The sequence below is a fragment of the Aethalodelphis obliquidens genome, unplaced genomic scaffold (assembly GCF_003676395.1).
Source record: "Aethalodelphis obliquidens isolate GAN/ISIS:26980383/991018 unplaced genomic scaffold, ASM367639v1 scaffold3, whole genome shotgun sequence".
NCBI classification, from domain to species: Eukaryota; Metazoa; Chordata; class Mammalia; order Artiodactyla; family Delphinidae; genus Aethalodelphis; species Aethalodelphis obliquidens.
Window position 1 is genome coordinate 2,454,193 of NW_020837947.1, and position 17,075 is coordinate 2,471,267.

General features: G+C 49.1%; 1 protein-coding gene across 2 annotated transcripts in view; it reads left to right on the forward strand.

The window, feature by feature from the left end:
• The first annotated feature begins 2,504 nt into the window (after positions 1 to 2,504).
• The window catches only part of RPS6KA2 (ribosomal protein S6 kinase A2), a 298,360-nt gene continuing 283,789 nt past the window's right edge, over positions 2,505 to 17,075 (forward strand). For both annotated transcript variants that reach the window (XM_027081432.1, XM_027081441.1), the window contains exons 1-2: positions 2,505 to 2,593; positions 2,685 to 2,735. In XM_027081432.1, the coding sequence (XP_026937233.1) occupies positions 2,552 to 2,593; positions 2,685 to 2,735 (93 nt within the window). In that variant the 5' untranslated portion in view covers positions 2,505 to 2,551. The remainder of the gene's footprint in view (positions 2,594 to 2,684; positions 2,736 to 17,075) is intronic.

Here is a 17,075-nt window from a genome sequence, read left to right on the forward strand (position 1 = left end):
CCAGGTTTGTTTCCCACAAACAAGGCTGACAAGTTTCCTCTTCACAGAATACGCCTGGAGTTCAGTCCCCTTGTACGAAGGGTCTTACATCACCGCACTCTAGCTTTTGTTCCCTAGTGGAGCTAGCCGTGATGCTATTGAAATCACGCTAGACACATTTTGACGTGAACGAGGTGGCCGGGATGTGACAGGATGGGCTCTGGGGAAGAGGAAGAAGAGGAAGGAACATGGACCGCTTGAGAGTCAGGATTTCCCGCTGGGCCGATAGCAAACCCTGAGCCGCAGGTGTCGTCGGGAATTGTGCGCATCCTCGCCGTCCCACTGCCTTCTCTGTCTTCCAGCCCGCCTGCCACCTGCACGTGTGCTTCCAGGGAAGGAGGTGGGATCTGGAAAGGCACCCTGTGCTCTCCACCTCACCGGGGACTGCAGTAGTAAGGCCTGGGGCTTCACCGTTGGAGTTGAAAGAGCCCCTGCCCCCGTGCACCCACGTTTGAGTTTGGCTGACCGTGGAGTGGAGGGGATGTCCGGGGGGCAGCGGGAGGAAGAGGACGGACCAATGGCGGGAGAGTGTGGCTGCGGAATGACTGGAGAATCATCATTTCTAAGTCATTCCTGATTCCCCCGTTCAGTTCTCTAAACCTTATCTGCAAAGTGGGGACCTAGAAAAATGAGAACGAGGATTAGTGATCCTAAAGGAGGGAATATGCAGAATTTAGCAGCTTGTCTTTTTCAGGGAGAACCCCAAACCGTGAGTGCCCGTGTGCATAGTCCCTGGGTTCTGGGATGGCCGGGGTCAGGGTGCACCCCGCATGAGAAGGCGGTCCTTGGGGCTTGGTCGTGGGGTAAGGTAATGGGTGGATGCATGGTGGTGTGGTGCTCTGGGGACCCGCATTTCTTGCTGTGAGGCAGTCATTTGTAAACACATCGCTTACGTGGCGTCAGGGCTCCAGCCTTTTCCAAGTTGCAGAAACCGAATCAAACTGGCTTAAGCAAAACTGTGTTTATCAGCTCCTGTCATGGAAGAGGTGGCTTCTGGCAGGTTTGAATCCAGAGGTTTTGAAACTGTCAGTAGGACGCTGACGTTCTCTCCATCTTTGATTCCAGGCCCATTTCCTAGGTAACAGACTCCAGGCTCAGAGCATCTGCATAGTGGCCACCAGTGGCTCCAGCCTGGGCGGGCCTCCCCGGCTGTGGGTTTCATGCCTGTCTCTGAGCCAGCACTGCACCCAAGCATGACGGGGCCTGACTCACACCCCCGTCAGGGGTGGGTGATTGTGGTGGGGTCGCTTTCACTGGACCACGTGGGGTTTCCTTCCCACAGAAGGAAAGGTAGCTTTTGCTGAGGAGGGAGAAGCACTGTGGGTGGAAAGACCATAGACCTTGGCCCTATGTGCCCCGTGCGGTGCAAGCTGGTATAGGAGCTGCAAAAACAAGCAGCAAATCACGTAGAAGGAAACGTGTTCCTGCCGTTTAACGGTCACCGTCCAGCTGGGGGACATAAAGCCAGGACAGAAGAGCAGGGGCCGGGCTCGCAGCCTTGTCTGCACTGAGCTGCCCCTGGAGGTGTTACAGGGACCGATGGGCCAGGATTCTGTCCCCAGACGCGCTGGGTTATTGGATCTGGGAGTTTATTTCTAACGTGCATCCAATGTGGAGAACCAGGAATGTGAAGAAATGAAAGCCCTTGCAGGTAACTGTCCTCTGTCAGTGGTGTTGGGACACAGAGGCGGTGTCACCCTTGCAGGGTGAACTTGGGATGGTAGTGACCGCTGTGCAGATTTCTCTCTCGGTGGAGTCCCCCCAGGGCCCCCATTCTCGCCTGTTAGGCAGGAGCGTGTCCCGAAGTCATGGGGGGGATTCGGCCCCTCTGTCTTCTGACCCTTAAGCCACCATTATTAGTCAGGGGTGAAAGAGATTAACTTAAATGTGGCCCCTTTCTCCATCTTGTGTTTTAGTGGGTTTGAGCCCAGGAACAGAGAACAGAGGAGAAATGAGGAATAACGCAGAAAATGAAAATTGCACATCCACAGGTTGTGTGTGCAGAAGTGGGCAGAGGCGTGATTTCTGTTGTCCAGACCCTAAAGTCACATTCCTAAGTAAAATCTTCAGGTTATTTCAAACTTTGAGTCCAGCCAAAGACAGGCTTGGGAAGAGGAAGAGTGTCCTCGACGTGTGTGTCTCTAGGCTGAACCCCGATGACCGAACATGTTTGGAATTTTAATTAGGCGTCCCTTAGCCTGTTTACAGATTCGAATTCTTCTCCCCTGTAGCTGGAATGAACACCTTCTGTAGGATGGAGGGCCTTGAAGTCACCTTAAGACGTTAGCCCAGCCCCTGGTGATAAGCACAGCTCCTTAGTCAAATGCTGTGCGTTTGGAGATTAACAAGTGACTTTTTTTTTTTTCTGGTTGCGTTTTGAGGTTGGTGATGGGAACATCACTTCCTCTGGCTGAATCGTAAAAGTTGCACAAAAGGTTGCCAGTTCCCTTCTTTCAGTGTTTACTGAAGGGCTTCCTGAAAGCTAGTGAAACTCCTCAAATTATTGAAAATCATGTGGAGGTTTATGTTTAGAAGCAGAAAACGGCCAGGCTTGGTGAGTGTCCGTGTAACTGTCCTCACTAAGGAGCTACCGTCAACGAGGCCCTGTGACTTAAAGGAATTTTCTTCACTTTCTGCTCCCACAGGGCAAGTGTGACCCAACCTCGCTCGAGACACAGGCAGCCTCGTCAGCTGAGGTAAGTAGCGCTCACGTTGGCTTATCTTCCTGCGTGCAAATGTCAGTTACATTTTTTTAATGTTAAACGTGAAGTCTTTTTCAATTTTCTTTGGTTATTTTACGCTGCCCGAAGTCCAGCAGAGCCAGCTGTGGTGCGCTTTCAGAAGAGCACAGCCCTACACAGTACAATTTAAATTCTTTGATGTTCTGCGTGAAACACAGAAACGCGAGTTGTGTAATAACGTCTTTGTACGGCAGGGGTCTGCCTTGTGCGTCAAACTGGGAAAGTCATCCTGCTTTCCCAGGAAGACTGAGAGTTTTATTCTGAGTCTGTGGGCCATTGGGGGTATCATATATGTGATTTTATGTGCAGCCATTCTTTTAAAACTCTATTACGTGCCTTCACAATACGCTGGCGTTAAAAGCAGCAAGTGAGATATCGAAGCAAGGCAGGGCTGCGATGCCGGGTGTCGCATGCCGTCTGCCTGGGGATTGGTGGGCTGGCGGCCGGCCAGCTTCAGGATCCTACTGCATGCGTGTTGAGGGTCCATCAGAAGCTTTTGTAGGAATTAGGCCTAAAACGAATTGTTTTAGATGGAGGTAGATTTCTCGTAGTATTTCAAGCAGCTGTCTGGTTCGAATACTCACATTATAAATAAGGAATTTTATGAGGCGGTTTTCTGGGTGTTTTGTTTCTCCAGCTCCCACGATCCCAGCCATAGTAGTGCTACGTGTACTAGCAAAGCCGAGGCACCTGTGATTGTCGGGGCTGCAGATTCCCCACAGGCACGGCAGGTGCGATGGGCCCGTTCCCTGTAGCTACCAAACAGGTCACAGAAGCCAGGGTTCAGGTCAGGCTTATTTAATCTACGTGATTGCGTCAGACTACGTTCTGTTCCTCCCAGACAGAAAGACTCCTGGTTTTCGGCATATTGGCATCTTTCTAATAGTCCTGTTTCACCAGCCTTGTCAAGGTGGTGGGCCCCCTGGAACCCGTGCAGGTCGGGAGCTGCTCCAAGAAGGGACGGCTTCTCAGCAACTCACCGTGGGTCGGGGGTCCCCAGGGGCTGTGCGGAGCCTCAGTAGTTCCAGGACCTGTATTCCTGGAGCAAAGGAAGCTGGGGCTGTGAGTGGCCGAGCTTGCATTTGGTTGCCGGTATGCGTGCAAACAATGCTTATCACCGAATGCCAGGGTTTTACTTTTTGCACACTTGGGCTTTTCCTCTCTGGGTCTGACTGTATTTTTATCAACAGCCCAACTTGGTTGAAAAAAAGGTCCTCGCTGCTGTCAGCCTGTATGAGTTAGATTTCCTTATTAGACATAAAAATTGTGTCCGTAGAATTAAAAATTAATGTTTTTTACATGGCTATATAAAATCCAGGTGGTTCTAATTATTTTAGCTAAGTGACTAGATAGATGTCAGGACTATTTTGAACTGCGTCCTAATTTTAGTAAACTCAGGAAGCAAAGTGAGTTGTGGCACGACATTGACCTTTTGTACTTTTCTCATAACCTTTTCTAGGTCTAGTTTATAACCTGTTCAAGGAAAGCATAATTAAGCTCTGGCTGCTGATTCTTAATAAAATTTCATTTGGCTTTATGTGGGAGCACACAGATGTGGGAGGGACTGTGTGTCTGTTGGAAAAATCAAGTCCCATCGTATGATCCCCGCATAGACCAGCCACAGCGAACAGGAGTGCCGTCTCAGGAGGAGCACGTTGCTCTTTTCTCGGTCGTAGAAATGAACGTAGGCAAATAAAAGGAGCCTGGTGGGTGATGGACTGGGTACTGGGGTGGGATAGAGATGCGGGGCCCTTGGGCATCATTTCCTCTGCAATCGATGGCCAGGCCTACAAGGTGTGACCTGTAAGAGCCACGGTCGGGACTGCAAAGCTTTTCAGGGAGGGTGGTTGTTTCCATCAGGCCTGGGTCACATCCTAGTCGAGGCTTCTGGGAGCCCGGGAGCAGCTGCTGGGGGTGGCCTGCTCCCGTCGAGGACTCTTAGCCCTCCAGTGGGTGAAAATGCTTGGCCGTGTTTTCAGATCCACCTTGAATATGATGAGTAGGAGTCCCTTCTTATGTTGAGGATGAAACCCACGAATCAGGCCTGGGAGCACCTGAAAGCGTGGAAAAGGTCCTAGGACAGCCATGGATCACAGCAGTTTTCCTTTCCCTCTCTCTCTCCCCCTCTCTTTCCTTATGTATTTTTAATAAGACTTTGCAAAACTCTGTGTTGAACAGATCGTTACACCAACTGAGAGTATTAGAGGGGCTCCTGTTTAAAATCCTAACACAGATTTAGCTGCTGGGGTGTGAGCACGTGCTCCTTACAACTTTGATAGGAAATACAATGATATTTTACCAGGAATGTCGTGGAAGATGCTGATTGGCTGACACAGCGATTAGTCATTTGCATCTTTCACGTGATAACCGCCCCCCCCACCCGCCTCCTGTTTAACAGCGAATTGAATTTCCTCTTACTCTATTATGGTTTCACTCTTTATTTGGTTTTATAAGAAGAAATTTAAAAAGGAGACAGAGGAGGTTAAAATTCCAAGGGGAGGACATTTCTTTGCCCAAGCACTCACCCTGCACAGGACAGAAGGGTGGCTTCTTTAGAGCAGCTTCTGCCCCTGTAAGGGTGGTTTTGGTCTTTTCCCTCTTTTTCCTCTTTTTTTTTTTTTTACTGCTGTGGAATGAACACACATGCCCTTTTTAGAGAGTGGATTGTTCAGTGAGCTATTGATTGGGCAGAACTTTATAAGAAAGAAAAAGCAATTGTTCCCTCAGTTTCCTGCTGTTTGGAGCAGGGGAATGAGGCCAGTCCTGGTCATTACTGTGCAGGACTTGAGGCCAGACTGCAGCTTTACCAGGGGAGACGAGGACAGACATACAGTTTTGCACGAAGATGAAAAGCAAGGCCAAGGCTGTGCCCGGTTGTGAGGTCAGGCCCTGTGCCCCACACGCACCTGTCCACCGCCTGCCTGACATCAGGGTGTGTGTGTGTTTGTGTTGTGCCTGTTTGGTGTTTTTTTTTAAATATAAATTTATTTATTTATTTGTTTTTTATTTTTGACTGCGTTGGGTCTTCGTTGCTGCGCACGGGCTTTCTCTAGTTGCGGCGAGCGGGGGCTACTCTTCGTTGCGGTGCACGGGCTTCTCATTGCGGTGGCTTCTCTTGTTGCGGAGCGCAGGCTCTAGGCACGCGGGCCTCTTCAGTAGTTGTGGTGCACGGGCTTAGTTGCTCTGCGGCACGTGGGATCTTCCCCGACCAGGGATCAAACCCATGTCCCCTTCATTGGCAGGCGGATTCTTAACCACTGTGCCACCAGAGAAGCCCTGATGTTGTTTTAATTCCTAATAATTTCTAAAACAATCCATTCTTTTGCCAGATACCTCAGTATGCAACTAAATAAGATGGTGACTCAAACTTAACCCTTTGAAAAGAAACTTAGTTAAAACTCTGCTGGTGTGCGTGGAACATGGTGGCCACTCAATAAATATAGGTGGAATATTAACCCGGCCTCGCCTCTTTTCCGGAATTCCTGGCGAGTGGAGGCCCGGCTGAGACACTCCTGTATGACAGACAGTCCCCAGCTGCGTCACAAAGGAGCTTTCAGTTTCGCAGTTTGAAAGGGGAGCATGAGCTGCCTTCTCTTTTCTGTTTTGCCTTGTAATGGCCATGCCTTAAGCTGCTCATCCGGGACCAACTTGATCCTCTGAGGATGTGGAGCCCTGGAATAAGGGTGATTTTTCTGTTTTACTGCGTCTTTTTCATCAGATCTTTTCTTGCCTCTGCCTTGAATCCTGAAGCGTATGAATTGATGCTCACAGGTGCACTCTGCGTGTTGGTAGTGTTGATGAGGTGACGGTGATGGGTGACATTAACAGATGTGTGAAGCAGAGGGAATCAAAGGTAGGAATCTGGGTTTTCAGTCTGTTTTCAGGGACAGAAGTTCTACCATGGAGCTGAGCTGCCTCCACCTCCACTAACTCAGCTCCGGGTTAAGGCTCTTCCCGTGTTCAGGCCACAGTGGGTGTGTGGACGTCTGTGCAGGGCAGGGGTTACATTGCCCCCCCCCCGCCCCATCGCAGACCTGGGGCAGGTAAACGAAGGCACATCAGGACTGCAGTGTCACAAGGATGGGTGCAGACATCTCCACGGGGCAGGTGGGGCACCAAGGGACGGTTCCAGAGCAGTGGTGGTAGCAGAGGAGATGCCTACAACTAAAAAGAAGCACAATGCAACCTCTGCGCTTTTTTTCATTCCCTCCTTGAACAGTCACGAAAGAGACAAATACAGTCTCATTCCTATATTTCTGTAGTTGTAGGACGATCTCTCCCAGTCTGCATGTAGCCCTTCAGTGGAAACTAGCTAAGTATTCAGAGGCACATGTGGAGCTAGGAATATCCTTTGATCGAGGTCATACTTTTAAATTTCCTTTGGGGATATCTGGGGAAAAAACTAAACATTAATTTTAGGGCAAAACTCACCCCAAATTTTAACGTATTCAGCTACAACTTACTTCCCATCCCCCAACCAAAACTGACAAGATTTACAGGCCAAAAAATCCCAGAATTCCTAAGCCTGTTCATTATGTTCTAGGATCCCAGGTGATCCTTTTTTCTTCCTCATGCTTTTCTATAATTTCCAAAGAAATCTAAACTACTAATGCAATAATCATATCTTAAGAAATAATTAGCCAAGACTCAAGTCATCCTAAAAATATTAAAATAACTGTAATCATTGGGTGATGATTATATTACAGATGTCTGGGATTTAATAACAGATGGCTAACACTAATAGCTTACATAATTTCACCAACTGAAGGGGAAGTTTAGTGGCATTTAGTGACAAATGGCATGAAAAAAAGTAGTCAGTTCATTAATTGACAAGTCATTGCGATTTGCTCTGCAGCATAAGAGTTGTCACCATAATTATACACCCAAGCAACCCAAAGGGTTTGAGATTTCTGCTTGACATTTGCAGTTCACCTTGTAAATGTCTCAGTCATAATCAGGACTGTAATGACATTGCCCTGTGGCGAATCAGAGAAGGAGGAAGTGCTCTGTTTATTTCTAACGGCATTAGGACTGCGCCGTCGTGAAGGCCAGCACCTCACTTCCTACTCACTCCCTCCACTCATCAGAGCTGTGTACCTACCATCGGTCAGGCAGCTTCACGGGGTCACTGTTTCCTTACTGTTGTTACTGCTCGTACAGACGAGGGACTGGAGGTCAGTACAACCAAAAGGTGATGCTTAGTCTTGTGTCTTTCAAACAAGCAGGAAGCTTTTCAGTTCTCTCTTCTAAATGCCAGCTCGCCATCTTACACCTGGTACTGCAGTTTAGGGTAGCATTTTCTAAATCATGGTCTCATGGGGGAAAAAAGAGCCATGGGAAATCATAGCTATCTTTTATAATCTCGTAAAAGTTAAACAAAGCTACTATTGTTTTATTACAAGTTGGCCTTGTATGAGGCTCTATACTAGTGTGCACCTGGCCTGTCGATCAGCTACAGATGCAGTGACTCCAGGGGGGATTAAAAATGTCAGAGTGGAGGGGCTTCCCTGGTGGCGCAGTGGTTGAGAATCCGCCTGCCAGTTCAGGGGACATGGGTTCGAGCCCTGGTCCGGGAAGATCCCACATGCTGCGGAGCAACGAAGCCCATGCGCCACAACTACTGCGCCTGTGCTCTAGAGCCCTTGAGCCACAACTATTGAAGCCCGTGAGCCACAACTACTGAAGCCCATGTGCCTAGAGGCTGTGTTCCGCGACAAGAGAAGCCACCACCATGAGAAGCCCGTGCACTGCAGTGAAGAGTAGCCCCGCGCACCACAACTAGAGAAAGCCTGCGCACAGAAACAAAGACCCAATGCAGCCAAAAATAAATAAATAAATTTATTAAAAAAAAAAAATGTCAGAGTGGGGAGCTGCTTGGCCGGCCAGCCGTACCTGACGCACCTGCGGAACAGCAGCCAGCAGTGGCCCCGGCGACGCCCGGGAGCTTTCCCCAGCCCTTGGTTCTCTGTGGAGCATAGCCTGGGAAACACAGCTTATTGGGCTAGAGATGCCCCAGGCCTTAACGACGTCAACACCCGCGACTGGTTCAACAGAAAGAGCTCTCCATACTCCTTTCTCGGAGGCATAACGTCGCCCTAGTCCTGTGGTGCTTCTCATATGATTTTACTCGGGGATGCTTCCCTTCCACAGCACACAGCGACCGTTCTTCATACCGTTCGTTACAGCACTGGCTTTGGCCAGTAGTGTGGTCACGTTGTAGGATGAGGAGAGGACCAGACCGGAAGCTCACGGACCTGGGGCGCAGTCCTACCCTCGCCCCACTCGGCTACTTGGTAAATATGACTTCGGTTAGAGGCCAGGTCACCTGGCTGGGTGGCTGTGAAAGGATGGAGCTGAACAGGAGATAAACTGTCAGATCTTCTAAGTGCTTAGTTTTTCTTCCATGTATATATTTATACATATACATAAACACACACAGATATACTCTCTCTATAAATATATAAATGTATAGTATACAAATGATACGTTCACAAACATGTAGATATATTTGTTGCTTGTGGTCTCCAGATTCTTCTCACAAACGTTCCGCTCGCGTTATTAGAAGTTGCTCATTCGTCATCAAGGTTTCCACTGCACTTTTGAGAGTATTGACCCTCCAGCTCCGGTGCGTGGGGAGGCTCATGGCCCTGACTCGAGCGGGTGGTAAAAGGCCAGCATCCCGCCGCCCCCGGTCCTGCACACCTGCTGGCGGTGGGCTGACCAGCCTTCCCGTCGGGATGTCCCCGCGTGTCGGCTTCGCCCCTTCCCACCCGCAGCCCTCTCTGTCTGCCTGTGACCTACTCCGGTGGCTTCGACCTCACCACAGCCGCTCTTATGAGAAGGGAAACGTGCTCCGTGTTGCTAGATCCCCTGCATGACCTCCTGGTACGTTTCCAGCTCTATCTTCCAGCAGCGGCGGTAGCGTGGACCACACTCCCTCTCGGGAACACCCGCTCCCTTTAGCGGTGGTGGGTCAGGCCCCTGGCTTCCCCTTGCCTTGTGGTTCTTCCTTGTGGGCCCTCTCCTTTGGGTCCCTTTCTTCCACCCATCCCTGAAGCGTACCTAAACCCCAATGTGCTCTCAGCTCCCGTGCGCCAGGAGGGCCATCTATATCCCTCCCCCACTGGGGGTCACCAGCCCCTGAGCAGTGATCCCCAAAGTGCGGGTGTGACCACATGCTCGGTATTAAGACACTGACAGCAGCCCTGGTGTCCGCAGACTCCACACATGTCCCTTCCATTTAGAACTCTGCGTGCTTTCCACTCTTTCTAGCTAAACAGTAAGAATCATAAAATAAATGATCTTAGAGGAGTTCTTGAAAAGCATTATGTGTGATATAATCAGTGTTGGATGGTGGACGTGTGGACAAAAACCGAATCATGAGGTCATGAATTTGAGGAAAAATCTTTAAAGGACTACTTGATATTTTGCTCTTTCTCAAAATAAAAGGACATTTGTATCTCTTGCTTTGTTGATTTCTTTGGTTTTTATTATTTATTTATTTTTTGTTTTCCTTTAATTTGTTTAACAGACCCTTGTATAATACTTTTATGTCCCAGGCACTGCTCTAAGCACCTTACAGACATTAACTCTTTAATGCTCATATCCGTATGAAGTAGTCACCGTGATCGTTACTGTCCCCATTTTACAGGTGGGAACACTGAGGCAGTTACTGCTCAGGGTCGCACAGCCGAGGGTGGAGCTGAGACTTGAACCTGAGCTCTGTGGCTTTAGGGTCTTAGCCCAGTGATGGTGCTAAGTTGTAGACATTTGCCAAAATCAAAGACGGTTTTCTCCTGTGATTTCTTTTGTGGAAGTAAGTAACATTTTTACATTCTCTTCATATAACCCTTTGATGACTCAAAAACAATTTGAAATTACTCTTAGCCTCCACTTTTTCCATGCTAACCAAACGACATCAAGCAGGGTTCAGCTAAGCCTGGAAGTCAGAAACTCTGAGGCAAGAAATCGGGCTCCTCCTAGATCCTGCTCTTTGCTCCAGGACCTCTAAGTCAGCGGGTCCCCAATTTTTTTTTTTTTTTTTAGTATGAGACTCCTTGTTTAAAATAAAAAGAAGAATAGTAAATCACAGGCCGCCCACCCACATCACAGTGGTTGCGTTTTTGTTATCCATGCGTTGAGCAAAGCTGCATGAATCCTTCCGTGCCTCTAAATGAAATGAATTGATTCATCGTGGTGTTCATACTTGCAAGCTCTACCACGTGTACATTTATTTTTTATTTTATTTTTTAAAGGGCTTCAAATGCTTGGCTTTTATTTATTTATTTATTTTTGGCTGTGTTGGGTCTTCATCTCTGTGTGAGGGCTTTCTCCAGTTGTGGCAAGCGGGGGCCACTCTTCATCGCGGTACGCGGGCCTCTCACTGCTGTGGCCTCTCCCGTTGCGGAGCACAGGCTCCAGACGCGCAGGCTCAGCGGCCATGGCTCACGGGCCCAGTTGCTCCTCGGCATGTGGGATCTTCCCGGACCAGGGCTCGAACCCGTGTCCCCTGCATTAGCAGGCAGATTCCCAACCACTGTGCCACCAGGGAAGCCCATGCCCTTTTAACGTCACTTGCACTCCTGATCCCAGCTGTGAGGACTCAGCCACGTGGTCCCATCCTAACCAACCCGCCTGCATCCTGGGCCTGGGAAGAGGAAAGACGTGGTGAACACATGGGGTGGCTTTGGACACTACAGCTCTGAGATGTCTGTCTGATCCCTTGGGGGCCCAGAGAAGTGGAATTCTAGGTTTTGTGAAGGAAGCCACGGCCTGATGCTTCAAAGTTGACATGATGGTGCCATGGAAACACAAGATGGGCGCTGTTTAGGGTGGGGATGGCGGTTTATTTCCTGGGCTGGATCGTGCCAGCATTTTTGATTCGGCTGCTGGAGGGCAGATGCCCAGTCTGATAGCGGTTCCTTTCAAGCAGGGACCAGAAAACAGTGGTAGCTGTTTTTCAAAATAATTTCTTTTAAAAATGTATTTGGAAGATGAGTAAGCCAAGATTGTCATGACAATTTTCTATGGCATAAAATAAAAGGCAATTTCTTGCTATAATCACCATGGCAACATTCAGTTCACATACTTACACATACCTGCCGTTAAATTCCATCGGCAGTGAAGGGTTTCTATTGCAAAGCCACTAGATCTGACATGACCGTGGCTTAGCCAGAGACCCAAGACCCCATCTTTTTGCTAATGCATTTTCCAAAGGACTAAGCCCGAGATAATTACCTTTTAATTCCTGTGGAAGTTCGAATTGAACTGCAGTTAGGATAGTGTTACAAAGAGTCTGATAATTTTAGGTCGGGGTTGTTCAGACAGACAGATACAACGTTTACTTGGATAAATGCGTGTTAATCAATTCTCCTATTCAGGAAAAAGAACGTATAGAATATGTGCTCCAGAAGCAATGGAATGAATGATAAGTTGTTTTGGAAGAACAAATTTCCTGGAATAGCAACCACTTGAGAAACAACAACTGTACTTCAGCCATTTTCATTTGATTGGAAAGATGTGTTTAACATATTAAAGGACGAGATGAGCAGGGCTGTGCACTGCCCAAATCTGGGCCATTTCTGTCCATTTCAGTCTTGAATATCCTCTTTATCTTCAATTCCTTCTTTTCAGGCCCTGTCATTTTATACCAATATATTTTTACACCCACACCCTTAACCATGACTTGTATTATCCGTCACCTAAAAAGCTGATTGTTAGTTGGTAGTTTTTTCATAGTTCATGTTTAGGTCTTCACAGGAGGAGCCTGTTTATGTATTAAAAAGAAGCTTAGAAAAGGAAACTCTTAACCAGCAATGGTCCACCTCTGAGCTGCTGCTCTCCTCTCAGAGGTTGCTTTGATGCTACACCTTGCGTGCTTCTGGCTGTACCGAGACACAGCTTGACGCACAGCCATACAGGGCTGATCGTTCTGGAGGAAACATAGGGATTCAGTTTTCACAGGGAAGGCAAAGCAGACGTTTTTGTTACCCACATGGGACATACTCCAAGTTGGCCTGCAGTAGATGGAGAGAAAAAGTGCATGTGCATGGGAGTGCGTGCACCTGTGCACGTGTGTGCACGTGTGCACGTGTGAGTGTTGTGTGCGTGCGTGTGCAGGTGTGTGTGTGCATGTGTGAGTGTGTTTGTCTAGGCGTCCATGTGGAAGGATTACTTAAAGGACTAATAACACCGGATAACGCAAACCTTGCACGTCAGTGCGCATTAGTTGACCCGGCGCCACCTGAAAAAATAAGCCACCGTTTTTCATTTTGCCCCCTCCTCTATCTGTCTCCTTCTCTCAGTGCCTGGGGGTGCCTTTCGCGCGCCGGCAGGTGGCAGGTGTGCTGCGGCGAGGGGCTCACAGCCCGCCCCTCGTGGCGTCTCTGAAAATTTCCCAGTTTTGACCACTTGACTCGGTCCACGTGGACTCCGGCTTCGGCGATTCGGCCGGAGGCCGGGGACACCTGTTGAGGCTGCGAGCGCTGCGCGTTAACTCTGCGAGGAGACGGACGCGGGCAGCCTGGGGGCTGGTTCTCCGCTCCTTCCCCCCGGTGGGCGCGCAGGCCGTCTGGGCTGCGGCCAGAGCACGTGCGTCCCGCCGCCAGAGCCCTGCCAGCCCCGCGGACGTCCTCTGCTGGGGGAGGGGAGGGGCGGGGACGGGGGGGGGGAGGGCGGGGGGCGTGGTCCTGGGCGGCGGCCGGGATGCAGGATGGGAGGAGGCGGCGATGCGGGATGCGGGACGCGCGATGGCTCAGACCAGCCCAGCAGCCCCTGGGCCTGCGGACGGAGGGGACGGAGGATGATCGGGCTGCCGCGCAAGAAGCTGCAGAAACTGTTTCTCAGAAAGGTAGGGCGAGCCCTCGCACTGGAACTGGGGTCCGGGGAAGTTTTGACGGTTTTTATTTTCTGCTGGGAAACTGATAATGTGACAGATCTTGGCAGGTGAAGGGCAAGTTCGAAAGTTGTTTTCTGGGACAGAGTGAAATTCTGTGTGTCCTTAAATGTGAAAGGGTCACAGGTCACAGATGGAGGCAAAGAGCAGGTCGGCAGCTGGGGTGAAGGCGGTCGCCCTCTTTTTGAGGTTGTGTTACAGCCCGAATGGATTTAATCTTATGCTCTCGTGTGCTTTCACAGTCGAGGGGAACCGGGGCCACTCAGTCATTTTCCTGCAATTTTAGAAGCGAAGGGGAGAAAATGTGACAAAGTTGATGTTTATTGAAGCTGTTACTAAAAGGTAAAGTTACTAAAAGGTGAAGAGAATCAGATTTAGAAGTTTGCCCTTAAAAACATTTTTTTTTGCCTTTTTTAGAACCTTTTTATTGTAGTAAAATATACATAACATAAAATTTACCATTTTAGCCACTTTCAGTGGCATTAAGTACATTCACATTGTTGTGCAGCCGTTACCACTGTCCGTCTCCAGAACGTTTTCGTCTTCTCGAACTGAAACTCTGTGCCCATGAAATTATAACTCCCCATTCCTTCTGCCCCACCCTGCCGAGTTAGCCCGTTTTTAAGTGAAATAACTCAAACACATAATAGTCATATGTAATAAGTATGCCTCAGATTACAGTCCAAACCAGGTCATGCAGAATAATTCCTGCAGTCTGTTCTCTGGATTTGTTAGAGAAATTACTTTGAATTGTATCTCATATAACTGTCTTTAAAAACGATAGGTGTGAAATACAGGGTTTTAAAAATCACAGACATACGCAGGGGTATAGGATTTGTGAGTCATAACACTTTTTTGAAGAAAATCTGTGACTTTCCAACAACGTGCATATAACTTTTTTTAAGTTGGGGAAGAAATGTTCTGATTCTCTTGTTTTAGTAACTATCTCTAGGTGTGCATATGCATATATTGCAAACTTGTGGTTCATAAATATTCTTTATGTGTAGATCTGTATGCATGAAAATATAATATTGAACTAAACTTATGTTTCACTTTAAAATCACTCCTGAAATAATATTTCTAATGATTTTATAAAGGGAAATGAAAGTCGTTTCCTTCCAGTTTGGGGGTGAAGAAAACTGAGGCGTTAAGGAACCGGGCACGTGCCCACTCTCAGAAGCACGAACAGATCTGCTTGTAAAAGCCGCACCCTCTGGATCCCAGCCCCTCACCCACCCAGCCCTTAGTCTGCGACGTCCTTACCCTCATTCCCCATGTGGCCCTTTGCTCTGATGTAAGTGAACCTCACATCTCTGGGAGTATTTCCTTACTGAAACCCCTTCTTATTCCCAAAGACATCGATAAAGTTAGCAGATATATTCCATAAGAGATTAAAAAGTGAGTAAATGCAGATATTGAGGCAAAGGAAGCAAGGCACAGCAGGCTGGAGGCCAGCTCTGAGCTTGCTGGCTTCCCAGCGGTGGACACAGTGTGAGCTCACACCGCAGACAAAAGCCCAGGCCCAGCTGTTCGGGTGGACACATCTCTTTCTGTCCCTGAGCCCAGAGAGGAGCATCTCCCGCGGGTCCTCCTAAAGAGGGCACCGCGTAAATGCAGTGAACGGTATGCCTAAGGGTAGCCTCTGTGAAGTGCAGCACGTTTCTCAGTAATGCCTTTTGTAATGCTGTGAATTGTAAGCGGAGGCGGTCAGACCAAAGTACAGAGCAGAAAAGCGCTTCTATCCAAAGTCAGCTGTATGTGGTTCAGGTAAACAGCTCTCTGGAGAGCTGCATCATCCAGGGACATTTGAAGCCGTCTGATGTCACACCCCCAGACAGTTCTCCGTAGCTTTGGGGAGGAAATCCATAAATTTTGTTAGGATTTAGTTTGGGTTCCTTGACAAGTACAGGAGTGCAGATTCTCTATGTTGCAGGTTACGAGGAGGGGCTCATAACATTTGGAAGCTGGAAGAGGTCTTAGAAATCTCACAGCCCATACACTTCATTTTCTAGATGAAGAGACTGGGGGCCTGAGAAGCTGAAATGCCTTTTGCCCAAGATCACAGGGTGAGTGAGTGGCAGAGCCTGGGCCAGACCTGAAGCTTCGGACACCCACTCCTGAGCTCTTCCCTTTATCCCACGGTGGGGAGGGTTCAGCAGAGCCGCTAGAGGGCTGGAAGTGTGTCTCCCCGCCTGTGTTAACCCTGTCTGTATTATGGGGCTGCTGACCCTGGAGTGACCGCGCTGTCCCAAGGGGCTAGCGAAGGCAGATTCCAAATCCCTCGCTCGGGAGGGCACCTTCCGTATACAGACCAACCACCCAGAGCCCACACCCTAACCATTCGCTCTGCGGTGCTCTCCCACTCCAGGCCACCGTTCCCTGCCCTGATCACCCCAGGGCCAGGTACCCGACGGCTGGGGACAGCCCCGGGAGGGGTTCAGACTAGCCTGTGCTGAGCTTTGCTCACCCAGCCGTGCCTGTTCCTTCCCGTGGAAACTACAGTAAAGGCTCACCCCCGCCCTCCTCCCACCTCCTGACTGGCCGGCCTCCCTCCGTGGTCCTCCCCACATAGGGAGCCAGGGGCCTCCTTCCCTCTTGGGAACTGTGGGTAACAAACCGTCTTCTCAGTGGTCGTTGTCTCCTGATCCACTGGCCTGGCCATACCTAAATAATAATAATGAAACCTGGACTTTAAAACACTGTTAGTTGTTTTTGAAACGTTCAGCACGTATGTTGTGGGCAATGAGACAGTAGTAGGACCAAGTTCCTGAAATTGAGAAACCACTCCAGGTGAGGACGGGCACAGGAGTGACTGTAATGAAAGCAAAGACCACACAGATTCCGCTTTAAGGAGAGGCTGCGGTGCTACGTGCCCTGTCCTGCGAGGGGCTGAGATAGCTAAGGGCTGCAGGTCTGGGGCCGCCCAGCCTGGGGGGCAGCAAAGGAGCGCGTTACAGGTGAAGCACGCAGCTGAGCAAAGGTGTCTCCCAGAATCTGGGTTCCTTATCGTTGCATTGGATTACTAGGTCACTGACACTGATCTGTCCTAAAATTTCAGGTAGGTGAGCATCTTCACGTTTTCATGGTTAACCCCTGATAGCCCACGGGCAAAGCAGTCCTGGATGTTTTTCCAGTTTCACAGATACTGAGGACTGTTTCACAGTCACACTGCCTGTAATAATAATAGGAACTTCGTGATAGTCACACATCACGTTAACAGTCTACGTAATTAGCAGTCCAAGTGGGTTTCCAATGATGTGATGGGTTCCCATGCTGACAGCAGTTCATCTTTTCCCTGTGGGTCCATTTCCAAACTCAGAGCCATCTGAGTCGGTATGCTTTGTGCTTCTACAACATGAGAAAAGACAGCTGTGGAAGAACGTTGCATAGGGTCAACCAGA